The 16,195-nt window shown below is 36.1% G+C and overlaps 1 protein-coding gene across 1 annotated transcript; it reads left to right on the top strand.

The window, feature by feature from the left end:
- The first annotated feature begins 481 nt into the window (after nt 1-481).
- On the top strand, nt 482-3,143 carry LOC117416844 (Krueppel-like factor 4). Its single transcript, XM_034028264.3, has 3 exons — nt 482-708; nt 1,210-2,260; nt 2,498-3,143. Exons 1-3 carry the CDS (start codon nt 625-627, stop codon nt 2,671-2,673), a joined length of 1,311 nt encoding a protein of 436 aa, XP_033884155.1. The 5' UTR covers nt 482-624; the 3' UTR covers nt 2,674-3,143.
- The last annotated feature ends 13,052 nt before the right edge of the window (nt 3,144-16,195 follow it).

Genomic DNA, 16,195 nt, shown 5'->3' with positions numbered 1-16,195 from the left:
GATTTTACACGGGGTGCTTCTTTCTCCTAATACCAAAATAAACAATTTAAGAGCAAGGGATTAGAAAACAAAACGATGCTTAGTTTCCCTAATGGACATAATTCTCGCCGAGTGTCTTAATTGAAACGGTCACAATAAAGGTTGTAACTTGATCTTTAAATAAAGCCATACGTCTAACTACAATTAAATTACACATACACATATAAGTGTTGTAGGTTTTATTTTATCAGCAGCACAAAAAAAGCTTTATTTAGCTAAGAAAATGAAAGAAAGAAAACTGGTTCTGCTTTGTCTTTCAGTAATATTAGTTTTAGTATTAAAGGCTATTGAGATTATTATGTAATTCCACCCTCATAAGAAGCGTAATCGGTTTTTTGGCAAAGGTAAGAAGGGCAGGTACAATGGGCGTGGTCTCATTTCTGCTACACCAATTAGAACGTAACACTAGCCAAGCCTTTCAGGCTGTGGCGAGATAAAACAATCCAGCCACTTTCAAAGTTCAAGCAGTTGCGAAGTTTTTGCGGTGTAGAACAGTCTCTAAATCTCAACTTTTCCTCACTGACTGGATTTAGGAATTGAGACCAATTGCTAGGAGTTTGTGCCTGTCAAAACAAACTCTTTACCATGGCTCTCGTCGATGCCATGCTACCTTCAATCTCCACATTTGCTGACCAGAGTATGGATGAAAAACAAGATGAAATTGTGCATGTAAGTTTTATTTTTTAAACTTTCGTGGGGTGTCTTGTTTTTAAACTGTCAAATGTGCCAGTGCGTAATTGGATATTTGTGTTATTGTTCAAAAACCTATACCAACACATTTAATACCTTTATATTTGCTGATACCGGGTGCACGACTAATTCATTTAAAATGTTCTTATTTTTACATTTGGTTTCTACCAACTATCTTTTACATGCAAGCCAAAACACGGTACAGTATCTACTTACTGAATACTAAAATGCGATACTGTGAAATGCTTTTAATGTGTAGTAATACAAAAAAAAAAAAAAAAAAATACAAACCTGCTTTAGTGATGACAGGTTACATTTCCATATGTTTGATGAAGCTGGCTCGTCTGGTTTTGCCTGATGACAGCTTCAGGCATCAAACAGAAATATTTAAATAAAATACTTGACTAGAAACTGGTTGCTTTGCATTGACGTTTTGTTTGTAATAAAAATTTTTTTTTTTCTTCTCTTGTCATCTTGCAGAGGTGGAAGGTGGAGCGCGACGACGGTAATGGAGCGAGGAACGAATTCAGGCCACGCATTGAAGTTGAATTCAATGTCGTCGAGTCAGCGTCATCAAAGAAGGAGGAAGATGATTTAAGCAAATTCTTGGATTTAGAGTTTATCCTGTCCAATACCATTGCATCTGAGAATGGGAATAACTCTTTACACCCATCAGCTTACCCACTGCCCGAGACGCCTGAGAGCTGCAGTACTGTATACGACAGCGACGGCTCCTACCCTACGCCAAACAACTACTGTAACAGCAATAGCTTTTCAGGAAGCCCAAGCCATAGCCTGGTCGCTGAACTCCTAACCCCAGAGCTGAACTACAACGGTTCTTGTGACATTCAACAGGACTATAGCATGAAGGCAGTGGTGGATAGAAGGGAGTACACAGAACTTAGGACACCCAACATGGGGAATCCTATTCAGTTATCTATGGGCATGGACAATATGCACCACATGGGACTAAAAATCAAAACAGAGAACCAGGAGCACTCATGCATGATGGCAGCTGAATGTATGGGGCAGATGATAGACCAAAAGCCACCCCTGTTGCCCATGCACCACCAACAGCATATTCATCAAATGCCACATCATGGGTTTGTTCATCCCAGGGTACCCCAATCGGCATGCTTAGAAGAAATGGTTCCAAAAGACTGCCACTCTATCGCTGATATGCACCCCCACCCACACATGGCCCTTCATCAGCAGTACCATTTCGGCAACTCATATACAAACCATTATGGCCACCACCAAGCCACGCCTCAGTTTCATGGACAATTCAACATCTTTAGAGAGCCCATGAAGGTCCATCACCAAGGCATGCGTGGTATGATGCTGACTCCTCCGTCTTCTCCGCACCTGGAATTCTTTGCGCCCGTCTGCGCCCCAGAAGACTGCAAACCCAAACGAGGACGCCGATCCTGGGCAAGAAAGCGGACAGCAACCCACAGCTGCGAGTTTCCGGGCTGTGGGAAGATGTACACCAAGAGCTCTCATCTGAAAGCCCACATGCGCACTCATACAGGTAAATATTATTATTATTATTATTATTATTATTATTATTATTATTATTATTATTATTATTATTATTATTATTTGACAATTTGTGAGATAAGAGTGATTTGTATACTTGACTTATTTTGGAAAAGATCATAACTAGTTAATACCTTCTAGTCAAATTGCCATAACAAAAAAATAGTGAATATTTTTTATTGGAAATACAAGGTAAAATAACCAGTTGTCTGTTATTTTCTTTTTCCAGGTGAGAAACCTTACCATTGCAACTGGGAAGGCTGTGGATGGAAGTTCGCCAGATCTGATGAACTTACTCGCCACTACAGAAAACACACTGGTCACAGACCGTTTCAGTGCCACCTGTGCGAGAGGGCTTTCTCCCGATCCGACCACCTGGCACTGCACATGAAGAGACACATGTAAAAAAAAAAAAAAAAAAATTACAAAATAATTATAATAATAAATTATAAAATAAATAAAGTGACTATTTATAAGATCACATATTTTGGGGAAACAATACGTTAATTTATGTATATAAAAGTGTCACTAAATTAAGACTCAGTATTTAAGAAAAAAGAGCAGTTAACCTTCTTGATGTGTTACAAATAATGATGTCAGCTGTGGCATTTCAACTTTTACAAAACAGGGCGGGACCCATGTTGTATATTGTTCTGTATAGCTTTTTGAAACTGAACATTTGTTTATTTGTACATTCGTTTTTGTTGTTAATATTGGTTCTGAAAAACCACCATTGGTTTCCTACATGGCAAGAGGCAAAACAAAAAACAACAACTTTTCAACTGTGGGGACTATTTAATTAGGCTACTAATAATATTTGTTGTCTTATAACTTAAAAAAAAAAAAAAAAAAAAAACAACTTTTTGTGTATAAAATGTTTGCTTGTTTCGTCTAGTTAATTCCTTTACTGCCGACTCTTTTGGTCTGTAAAACATCATTGTTTTTGATGTTCTCGAGTTTTTGGTCTTTAAAAAGTTACAGAATCAGGTACTGTTGTTTAATGAAGTTGTACACTTTGTAAAGATATACATGAACTGTATTGTTATACATATACTTGAAACTTTTTTCAGCAGAAGTTATTAATCACTTGTTTACTAGCCTCATATAGCTCTCCAAAAAGCTTTTATTATTTTGTATTGGTATTTCTATGTAGACGAAGGCAAAAAGCTAAATAACTCACTTCAAAAGTGCAATATGTGGTGTTTATCTTCTCCTTATTTTGAAAGTGGATGCTTTTGTATAGTTGGTAGAATTATCCAAAGAAAATATATGAGAAATGTATGTTGCTGTGTGTTTTACGAAAAATAAATTTAATATTAAACAAAAAGACCTGTCATGACTTGCTGTCCGCATTTCTTGTGTATTTTAAAACTTACTGAGTTGATTATTTAGCTTTTCTGTGTCATCAGAATATTTTTTCAAATACCCTACTGCAATTCAATTTTGCAAGTCCCCTTTAACCTCTTTTCTCTGAAATACTACATGCTTTTGTGACACAAAAGCTTTTCACCAACAAATACATAAGAACATAAGAAAATAAGAAAGTTTACAAACAAGAGGAGGCCATTCAGCCCATCTTGCTCCTTTGGTTGTTAGTAGCTTATTGATCCCAGATCCCAGGGTGTCAGCTTCAACAACATTACTGGGGAGTTGGTTCCAGACCCTCACAATTCGCTGTGTAAAAAAGTGCCTCCTATTTTCTATTCTGAATGCCCCTTTATTTAATCTCCATTTGTGACCCCTGGTCCTTGTTTCTTTTTTTCAGGTCAAAAAAGTCCCCTGGGTCGACATTGTCTATACCTTTTAGGATTTTGAATGTTTGAATTAGATCACCGCGTAGTTTTCTTTGTTCAAGACTGAATAGATTCGATTCGTTTAGCCTGTCTGCATGCGACATGCCTTTTAAATACGGGATAATTCTGGTTGCTCTTCTTTGCACTCGTTCTAGAGCAACAATATCCTTTTTGTAACCAGGTGAGTTACAAAAATACGTACCACTAGGGGCTACCATATTAAGATGACGTTAAGTAGATTTATTTTAAGAATTTAACATCCAATTTTGACTGAACACGACCCTACAAAATGGTATATTTAGTGATTTGTACACGTTTGAAGTTCTAGTTTTTTGGGTTTTTTTTGGTCAAGAACAGACAGAATTAACAATGCGTTTAACTTGAATTACCAGTTTATGGTAAGGCAACTTTAAGCAGCATGTATCAAATATAATGTAGGGATTCTACCTTGGGGGAAACGGAAAGTGGTGAGTGTGATGTGTTTAACATTACTAAAACATATTTTTGTAGTCTTCTCTTTACACAGTGCCAGCGTGCCCAAGTTAACTTTCTGTGAGTTAATTGCTTCTGTATGGTTTTACTTGATAGACTGTTTTTCTTCCCTTTTCTTTACTTAAATTAAATTATCTTCTATTTTCTGAAGATTGCGGCACTGCTGGAAACGAGGCACAGTGGCTTTAAAACGATTTTCTTTTTGGAGCGGATATACGTTATAAACCACATCACATGATCTAACCCTTTCATTCAACACTCTTAGAACAAACGTGTTAAATGTAGCCTAACTCAGTTCTGAGTTCACACAGGGACAACACAATTTTGTGTTAAAATTAACAAACCGCAACACAGTAATGTGTCTTTTTAATGTGCAAGTCTGTGTGGCTAAAAACACAGTATTGTGTAAGAAAAGCACATTATTGTGTTGTGGTTTGTTCATTTTAATACAACATTGTGTTGTCCCTGTATGAACTCAGAACTGTGTTACATTTAACACTTTTGTTCAAAGAGTGTATGGTAGTTTAAAACTTTTTAAAAACGTGTTAACAAATACATTATTTATGATTTAGATTTTACTGTTGGTCATCCAATACAGGTTAAAAAAAAAAAAAAAAACCCTGGTAACCCTCACAAAAAAACTATGGTCTGACAATAAGGTAGGCTATATGCTTTAAATACAATGAGCTATATAGGATTGTGTTTAAGGATGAATTATCATAACTGGAACCAAACCAGTAAGCTTTCTGGCATCTAATCACTTTGACGCCTGTTGGCACATGACGTCTCTAGCATTTGTCGTCTTATAATATCTACAAATTCTAAATCAAACTACTGCACAAAGTACCAAATACCATCAAGAAAAGGCCAGCAGTATAATTGTTAGTGCTAATAACATATAAAGCAATGAAATACAATTCCGCCGTGAATGTTTTGCGACAGTAAGCCGAAATGTTTAAGAATGAATTATAAATCTCGCAAAACAGATCACAAGGGCATTTTAGTGTTTCTTTTAAAATGTAATGCAGACATTACCAAAATAAACTTTACAATAGAACTACATGTCAAATTGTGCATAAGATTTATGTTTAGTTATTAAACACTTGAATTATAGTGTGGAGCAGAACATACATCTGTTCTTTTAAAAAAAAAGTACAATACAATATAATTACTGTACTATTTTCATATAGCAAAGCAGGCGAGGATTCTGTTATAAATTAGACGAGCCTTGACGTGGAATCCAAACTAAATGGCAGTTATCTGTTTACTGTTAACTTTCAAGGAACAACGTCTATCTCACCACGAGGCTTGCAGCACTTGGACAGTCTCGTGTCTGTTTTCACCTTTATCTGTGTTTTACAGAAATAGATGATGCCAAATAATACCAACAGTGAGGTGAGTTTGCAGATTTTACTTGATTACTCCTGATTTTAAAGAGTATAACAGGGGCGCCCCCTTGAGGACGGAAAACGATGCCCATGAAAACAGTTTATAAGGTAAGATGCATGCATATCTTAAACCATCGAAAATTTGACTTGTTTTCAGAAGTTGTTGTTGACTCGCTGATATACGTTTCATCGCAATTATGGCATTCTTAATGTCATTGCTATATAGTCTACGACATATTGAACAGTAGGCCTATATTATTAATGTATTTGTTGAATATGTGCAGACAGGTATGCTGCTCAATGTCGAGTCTTCCCATGATACTGTTTCTACTGTTTCTAAAGGTGTTATTACATAAATGTAAGAGTTGTATGAAAAATGCCGTACGCTATGAATATGATTATATGCAATTATCGGTAATAAATCAATTGAGGGTGTATTGCTGTTTTAATGAGCCACATCTCTGCAGGGTGAGATGAACTATCTGGTACCTTTGATATCTACAGTGGGTGGTAATTATCAGGTAACTTATGATTTCCTGAAGTTCTACAAGCTGGTGCAATCACAAGTCACAGCAAACCTCTCTCCCTGCCTGTACCTCCTCCACCCAGTCTTAAAAATGCCTGGTTAGCATGTGTAAGAGGAAGCATACATATTTCATTTGGTCATTTATACAACTATTGCATTTATTAGTACTAGTCAGCAATAACAGCCAATAATCACTAATGGTCAACAGTCAAAGAACTATAGACCTCTGACATCACAGGTTATATAAATTAAATACTGGCTTTTAAATTATACCTAGAACTATTGACCCTGGGACAAAAAGTCTCCCCTGCCTTTTCTTCCATCAGCATATTAGTTTTCCACAATAAGCCTGAACTGTCCATGTTTAATGCTGTAATTCTGGCCAAACTTATAAGCAAAAAACAAACCAGTTTTCTTGTACAACACCCACAACTGAATTTGAGCTTTGGAGAAGTGGAATAAAGATATGTATAGAATATGAAGCCAATATCTCAAAACATTTGTTCTTTATTATCCAGAAATAAAAGTCTCATGACCCCAGTATGAAAGCCATATTAGGTCACAGGTCAACGTGAAAGGCACTGTTAGAGTTTCCAAAGCCAGTCAAAGATGGCTTTACCCATTGTTTATGTTTCATGCATTGTTGAAGAATGTTGATTTAGAAAAATGGACAAGTTCCCTTTCTGAAAATTAACATTGAGCGTCACCCACCATAGTTTCAGATTCAATTGACAAACCTTTTGTGTAACTGAGGTGCAACCATCTTGAAGACTTAGGCTCTTTTTGAAACTGGCTCCTAGAATGAAAGATAACAGTAACTGTTGCTGATAGTATTCCATTGACCAAGTCTGTCTCTTCTGATAATTCCTAAGACATCTGTGAGGCAGTTTCACAAGTAGTTCTAATACTTTGCCTTTGACGATTACGGATCCTGGGATTGTTACTCATGTCTTTAGTGTTAAAGTACTTACAGTATGTCTAGAAAAGGTAATCAGCCCCTCCTACCATGTGTGACTAATCAATATAGCATTTGATTTAACAGTATACATAACAACCACCAGTATTGTGGTGCAGCACTCAAAAGGGATCACTCTTGCATTAGGAAAGGGAACAAATATTATATAATATAAAGAAGAGGACTCTTTTTGACTGCTGCTAAGGTCCCTGCTTTATTATTCACTAATCAGATGGAAACTGAAGTTTAAAAATAATTTTACATTAAATAAACTTAATTTTACTAGCAGAGGGCACTAATCATTTAGACTCAGGATAGGCGAGGAAATTTGAGGATCTTTTGTTTATTTAGACCACTTCAATTAACTATGAGCTGGGAAAAGTATTGTATTTAAATATATATATATATATATATATATATATATATATATATATATATATATATATATATATATATATATATATATATATATAAAAATGGTGATATCAGAAAAATCTGTACACCCAAGCTGAAGTTCAACCTTATGGTATAATATAAATAATGGTATAATATAAATGCCAAACTGTTTCTTTGGGGGGTGTGGGGGCACTCAAATTTCACCTCTGGGCTCTTAGACTATGTAGATATAAAGGACCTTGGTCTCTCAAAAAACAGAATGGAGTAAAGTACAGAACTTTTGCTTTGGCAGAAACTTCAGATGTAATGAATATTCTCTTCCCTTTGTCATAGATGTTGCTGAATTAATGATCAAAGGTCTTCTGTCTATTCTGTTCATGATCAATGGTAAATGTTACGTATTACTTGTGAGTTTTTTTATTATTTTTTTATTTTTTTATTGAAGCAGCCAGTTGGCCTAACCTTTATTTTGATGCAGCCTATACACTGACTTAGAACTCTGCTTTGTACGTACACTATATAATTATACTGATAAAAACTGCAAATAATAAAATATAACTGCATTCGATATCCAGGGTAATGGTTAAAACATAGGGTAATACCAGCACTAACGTTATAGAAAAAGTTATGAAAAAACGTTATAAAGGTTGTAAAATGTTAAAGATGCATCTTTGCCAAATACATTTATGTTAACTGTTGAACCATACAGATCATACATTTTAATAAGCACGAAATTACTGAAGCCTACTATGCTTTTGTGAGCCAAATGTACAAAGACAAAATCAAATTCCTATATCTGCCACAAGGTGGCAGATCTTCACTATTTACATATTATTTTTTCTGGCCCCACATTAAAACCAAGTCCTTTAGGTAAAATTATGGCAGATGAATCAACTAGGGATCAAGTTTCAGCGTTTACACCTTACACAAAGGACTTATAACAGGATATATAAATGAAACATGTTTTAAATGAAGCCCCCTCCCCCCACTCCCCCAGATAATAGTATAGTTCTCAGATGAGTGACTAAAGTGCAATCGACCTCAAGTCATCTTATTTTTTTTTTATTTAACTAAAGAAATAATTATCACAAATTCTGTTTTATTATTGTCCATTAATTGGTTCAACGACCAAATCAAAAAGGCTTTATTGCCTGCTGTGTGCCAAGTTTCCACCCATGGGTATTTGATTGCATATTTATTTTAAATGCCTTGAGTTACTGTTATACAAAACAGTCTCTCATTCATTACCTTCCAGCTGAGTCCCATTTCTTGTGTAACATTATAGAATCTTATTTTTAGAATTATCATTTTTTTTAAGCATTATTACCCATGTTAGACTGCCTGAAGGGATTCATTGGTCTCAGTAAAGTACATTTTGCTGAAAAGAATCTAGGGAATAGAGTCAGATTTATAAGTCACCTATAAGGTAAATATTTGATAAACAATTGAATTGCTGATCTTATTAGTGGTTATTGATGTTCTAAATGGGCAGTTTGGAGTTTGGATGTAAATACACTAGGACAGAACATTTAATGTAAATATTTGTTTTGGGTTAATAGTGTAAAGTTGTGCAACTAGGATGATGAGCCATTTCAATAAAAAAAAAACTGTAATCTTGTGTGGCTTTTTAAAACAGAACACATTGTCCTCCCATAATTTAGTTAAAGTTTGTTCAAAGGCAAGGGCAACTGTTAGGTAAATATAGGGTATTGCCACAGCTATTATTAATGCTGGAATGCCATTACTTTTACATGAGCAGATCTATATGGAACGTAAACAAACATAATTAAAGCGGTTGTATTAAACTAAATATTTTCTCTGTTGTGTATGTTCAGTCACTATATAGGTCTAAAATGTGTGCCATTGTAAAAGGGGCATTACTGGCTGCCCAGCATGTTCATCATAAGGGGAAGCAGCTGAAAGAACCCCTGAAGAGGTGTGCAAGACTATCTGAAAGCATGGCCTGAAAACAGACATTTCTATAACTTACAGTAGTACCAGATATCATGTTTCAAAATGAAAAACATTACTCAAACATTTTCTTTAAAAACCACACATGTGAAACCTATATAGTTAATGAATGTGCTTGGTATGGAAAATATAGTTGTGGAGAAGTATATAATTGAACTGCTTTGAACTCTGTTGCAGTTAATATCATTTTTGTATCTGTGTTTTTTAATGTTTAACAAGCCAAGCAAATGAATTCAGTTAATAATGATCTCCAGGGTGTTTAGGGGGCATACGGAGTGATTGGTGGCCCAGTTATCATTGGTACAGGGCTCAAGTTGCAATTGTCCCGTTAAGAAAGGGTTTTAATCTAATGTTTCTTTTTTAGGTATAAAATATTTTAAATATATAAAATAACAAAAACATGTATCTGACCAAAACAATTTACAAATACTGTGTGATATTTTTTTAAAGGGCCAAGTAAAACTTAAACAATTTACAAACGGCTACGTTTGCCTCCTGCTTCATTTATAAACCCACACTTGCCAGCTCTTCGAAACTTCTATGGAAGACCCTCTTCACTGACATTAAAATGGGGGGGGGGGGGGGGGGGTCAAATTAGCCCCAATGGGGTCTGTTTTTTTTTTCTTAACAGATGAAAGAGCCACATCAAAGGGACATGACAGAATAATGCAACTAATATGTATTTAGGATAAAGCAGGGGTAGTTAGGGTTGAGATTCTGATTAAAGTAAGAAAAAAGTGCAATTGCAACATTTGTAACCTTACTCTTTTATCTTTGTCATTCTCCTTACTGTATTTAAACCTTGGTTCTTGCCCTGTTTGATGTTGTTTCCTAAGTCACCTCCTCTGTAACTGTTCTCCCTCTGGCTGAAGCTCACTTTCTGACCTTGGAGGCCAGCAGCGCCCCATCTCCTAGCGAGGGCAGTTCTCCACTCAGCTCGAGGGGGATACCCGGCCACACTTGTATTCTTTTCTAATTATCTCCCTCTTTTCTTCTCCTTGCCAGTCTCCTCTCCGGGAAAGTTTGTTTCCCAGGCAGCGCCAGGCCCTTCCTCAGCAGCAGTTCCAGTCTCCAGGGGAGACCTCTGGCCATCTTTCATTCCTTTCATATGTCCCAGCCTGGACGCGCCGGCCCCCTCAGCAAGAGCAGTCCCCTGATTGCTTTATAGAAACATCCTAAAGGTTCAGATAAATGAATACAGATACATTAATCAAATTATGTTGGTGTATTGTTCTAGATTTAGATTTACATGTTTTAAGAGTTCAACTTCTGTTGCCCAGGTCCAGAGCAAATTGTTAGTGTGGTTTGTTCTATTTTCCCCTTCAAAACCTAATCTGAACTTCAAAAGATTGTAACCACAATGGCTTCATTGAAGAAAATGTAGCCACCCATAATAATATATTTGATTGATAACAGAGAGGCAATTGAGTCTATCAATAAGTGCTCTGATAAGGATTAATTACCTGAACTAATGGGGTACTGAAAGAAGCCCAGAATATTGTCACAGAGTCAATGCACCAAGGGCACCAAAAACGCTCTTCCTAACTTACATAAAAAAAAAAAAAACTAAAAAAAAAACCCCACAGCCTCTTCTTCAAGCACTGGAAATCAATGTTAAAAATGGTGTCAAGTTAAATAACACTTTTGTACATTAACACTTTTGTCTTAAAGAAGCATGGTATTTTCAAAGCTTGTATTGAAAGTGCATTAGCAACTATTTTTTGAAAGGAGAAAAACACCCCCTGATATTTTACAGAACGTTAACCAATCCTGTCAAACAGTCCAAGGTCTCTTCAGCACTCTCAAGTCTTGCCAGTTTTGTAAAATAAACATGGAATTTTCTCCTTTCAAAAAACAGAAGTAAAGACTGACTATAGACTGGAGTAAGCACTTAAGCATTTTAAGAGAATACAGAGCTATATATATATATATATATATATATATATATATATATATATATATATATATATATATATATATATATATTAACTTTGTATTGTAGCAATGCAGAAATTCATCAAAAACATGTTTTGTATGATTTTTAATGAGATACACACTGTGCCTAATGAGGAGATTCTATACTGACTGGCCAAAATAATAGAGAATTACCAACTCCCAGTGCATCGCTGCATAAAGAGCAGGTGTTTTTAACTTCTTTACTGAAGGATACAAAAAAGAAAAAAATGTATTTAACTTTTAGTATGGAGAAATACTAGCAGAAATATGATTTAACTTATCAAGTGTACTCACTGTGTGACTCTCAGTGATTTCCACATTATTCCATTACATAAGTCACAATGCCAAGCCGATTCTGTACACTGTGAAGTCACAACACATTACACACCTCTCCTACCATGTCAAATACGAGCCAAATACCAATGTCGTGGTACTATTTCCGATCTCCTAGAGACAAATGAGGCAGGAATGAAAAAATAGGACTCAATGAAGCATGGGTATCTTATGCAAGCAGAAAACACAGTCCCCATAGTGTTACATACAAAGTAGAAACTCCAGAGGAACATCATCGACAGCATTTTTAAACCCCCAAAATAGTAACAGTGGCTAATTCAAATTAAAAAAAAGTTAATTTGGAGGGCTTGTACTTGCCTATCGCTGTCTTGACCTTTCTGCTCCCTCTTATCTCCAGACTAGCATTTCTCCCTACACCGTCTCTCGCCCGCTCCGCTCCTCCACCACCGGCAGATTAGCTGTACCCCCCCTCCGCTCCCCCCGCTTCCAGAGCCTGCTCCATCTCAACCCTTGACCCTCAGTGGTGGAATGACCTACCCACGAATATCAGAACTGCTTAGTCCCTGACCACCTTCTGGCACCTCCTCAAGACCCACCTGTTCAGACAGCATCTGCAAAACTCACAGCTCTCGACTATACTGGACTATATGGCACCCAATTGTTCCAGTACTTGCATCAGCTTGTAATTGCACTGAACTGCTCCACACCTTGCCATATTCTACTACTGCTCTTAATTATAATTACTTCATGTATGTGGTACTTGATTTTACTCTTATAGGTATCTTACATTGAACATTCTATATAAAAAAGCTTAAAATAGCTTATTTAGCTATTGATCAGCTATTCTGTCTTCTGTCATCATTTTTCCTCATTCTAAGAATTCTTCTGTCATTATTTTTCCTCATTCTAATAATTCTTCTGTCATCATTATTCCTCACTTCAGAAGAACTCTACTTTGCTAATAACCCTCTTTACACAAGAGTAACAAGATGGCGTCTGTTCTATGGATGTGGATCAATACGCCTGGGTGTAGCTGAAGCATTCCATGCTGTATTCTACACATCCCCAACTTTATTTGTTGCCTATCACTATCATCTTCACTGTGATGTATTATCATTATTATTTATTTATTTATTTATTTATTTATTTATTTATTAGCAGACACTTATCCAGGGCGACTTACAATTGTTACAAAATATCACAGTACAAAGTATCACAATACAAAATATCACATTATGAAATATCACATTACAGAATATCACATTACAGATAAGAGCAGTTATAAGGTACAGTAAAATCAATAGAAAATAAGATCAAATTCAAATAAGAGCAAAATAAAGAATACAGGAAATAATTACATTTAAGAGCAAGCTCAACTAAGAGCAGTTAACTTATAGTAAAAATATTTGCTTTATACGAGTAAAGTCCATTAAGAGCATGTAATAAGTACAATAAGTGGATGAGAACGATTTCAAATAAGAGCAATTACATAAAAAGTGAATACAGATATTATTAAACGTTTACAATGTTTGGCTCAACTAGTTGCAAGATGAACATAACTTATAATGGATTAGTCTGATATTCATATTCAGCAGTCTAGAAATCAATCTTAAATCATAAATATAATGAGTTAAATGTTTGTGAACAGGGCCACAATAGGTTTCCCACAATCCTTTTATGTCAGGGGTGTCCAATCTTGGTCCTGGAGAGCCACAATCCTGCAGGTTTTCTGGGTCTCTTTAAATCATCAATGGCCAAAGACCTGGGAAAAATGTTAGTGTTGACCAATTAAGAAAATAATTGGTTCAATTAAGAAGATAATTGGTTAAATGAAGTCATTGAGAACTTGGGTGGAACGAAAACCAGAAGACCCTGCGGCTCTCCAGGACCAGGATTGGCCACCCCTGTTATATGTCAACTAGCTCAGGGTTTCTCAGTCCTGGTCGTGGGGACACCCTGTGTCTGCTGGCTTTCATTCCAACTGAGCTCTCAGTTACTTAACTTGACCCTTAAAGAACTGATAATTTGCTTAATTAGACCTAGGCTATGAGTATTATGGGTTATGCTCACAATACAAATTCCTCCACACTTTTTAACCCTGGAATGTCCAGAACAGCTTCATGAATACCAAATACCAGTGGGATGAGGCAAGGAAATGGCAAATATAACAAACCAACCACATTCTTTCTGGCAGTAAAAAAAAAATGAAATGAAATAAAAAGGAATACGTGTGATAACAGCCGATCTGTTTGAGATCAGTCGATTGAATGGGACGTTTTCAAGCAAAAATCATCCCACAGGAATGGGCCAGTATACTAGCCTACTAACCTCTAGATCTAACCCCTACAACTAAACCTAACTGTGATTAAAGTAATTTTTACAATTATTTCAACACCGCTTTTTAGCACCCTCTAGCGGCTATCCGACGTCCATTAAAGCGCTTGATCCCGACCTGCTCTACTAATAGGAGGCTAATAGGTACCTACTGGCCCATTCCTCTGGGATGATTTTTGATTGATAATGTCCCATTGAATCGACTGATCTCAATCAGATCGGGTGTTGATAAAGCTGTCAGTGTCAAAACCTCACATATCAGAAACAATTTGAGGTAGTGACTTCATATTTTCAGGATTATATTGTATAACCCCCCCAATTGCAAATGTGTTGGTGATCATGAGTTTAACCTCTGCTTACATATGGATGTCATGTTGTACGTGACGTCTTAAGTTTCTGTCACACTACACTAAGCGTCCTAATGCTGTTTACAGCTGTATTCTTAGCATTTATTTGTTAAGTTATAGAACGTGTGTTGTCCAGTAGAAATGATCCATATCACTGCCACGTTGGTTTAACATCTGGATACGTGAATGCAGATCATTTTCAAAGGTGCCTGTTGAGCCAAGTTGATTTTGTAATATTGATGAATAGTAAATTCATAACAATGGAACCGGTAGTGCATACATATAATATAATTTTTTAAAAAATATTATTTAATCAAAGTACAGTTGTATAATATTTTGTTGTAATAAAAAAAAAAAATAACGAATCTGTGTGTTTTGGCACTCCAGGAAATGTCTCGGTAAACGACAGACACATATACGACTCCTTAGACATGGTAACATTTTTAACCCAGTCACACTCAAGTCGTTCCCAACAGCCTAAGTTCTGGGTCGGAAAATCGCCAGTTTCGATCTACCGTCATGGTACTGCAGATCGTCACTACTGTATTTAGCAGTGCAGAAAAAGCAAAACGGTGTCTCCGCTGGTTTAGCAGAAAAGAGCAGAGCTGTGCTTGACGAGCTCTCGATCGGTTACGTACAGTATTTTCTTCCAAAAGCATAAACAAAAACACAGCCTCCATGTTGTCACACAAACCCGCACAATCGGAATGTAATGATGGCCCGAGTCCAGTGGTTTGTTTAAACAGGGAGTGCGCTCACTCACTAATGAAAGGTGTGTTAAATACGGTTGTCGAGCCAACTGCAGTGTGTGTGTGTGTGTGTGTACGTAGCAAGTCACCTTGGATAAAGACTTCTGCTAAATAAATAAATTATCGTTCTTAGAATATTTGCCATAAAGAACTACAAAAGACCCGCTGACATATGTTATCTTACCTCTACGAATGTGCGCCAAGTAACAGCACAATTTTTAAAAAACTACATAAATAAATACATAAAGGTAAGTCACACTTGTGTTCAATATATACTGTGCTACTTTATAATACTTATGATGTATTGATACGTATAGTCAGTAACTTGGTTACATCGTGTCGTGTTTTCTAGAAAAAGCCGTACCACTGGAAATACAGTTCCTTGTAACTGGTTCGATCATGCACATCGTTATAACGATCAATAATAATAATAATAATAATAATAATAATAATAATAATAATAATAATAATAATAATAATAATAAGTGCACAGGATTTAACAACATTTGGCTCTTGAATGTACAACGCTAATATGGTAGCGCTCACACAATTTTTATATTTTCTATATATTTTCATTAATACAACATTAAACACAACGCTGAACAACATACAGGTATAGGCTTGGGTGAAAAAAGATCAAAACTTTTTTTTGTCGAGCCAGTGTGCATCGGATAATGCTCCGCTCTGATTCTGCAGATTGTCCAATGCGCAGAGGTGGTATTGGTG

This window comes from Acipenser ruthenus, chromosome 12 (genome assembly GCF_902713425.1).
Source record: "Acipenser ruthenus chromosome 12, fAciRut3.2 maternal haplotype, whole genome shotgun sequence".
NCBI lineage: Eukaryota > Metazoa > Chordata > Actinopteri > Acipenseriformes > Acipenseridae > Acipenser > Acipenser ruthenus.
Note: the sequence above shows the minus strand (reverse complement) of the source record. Positions and strands in the feature narration are given on the sequence as shown.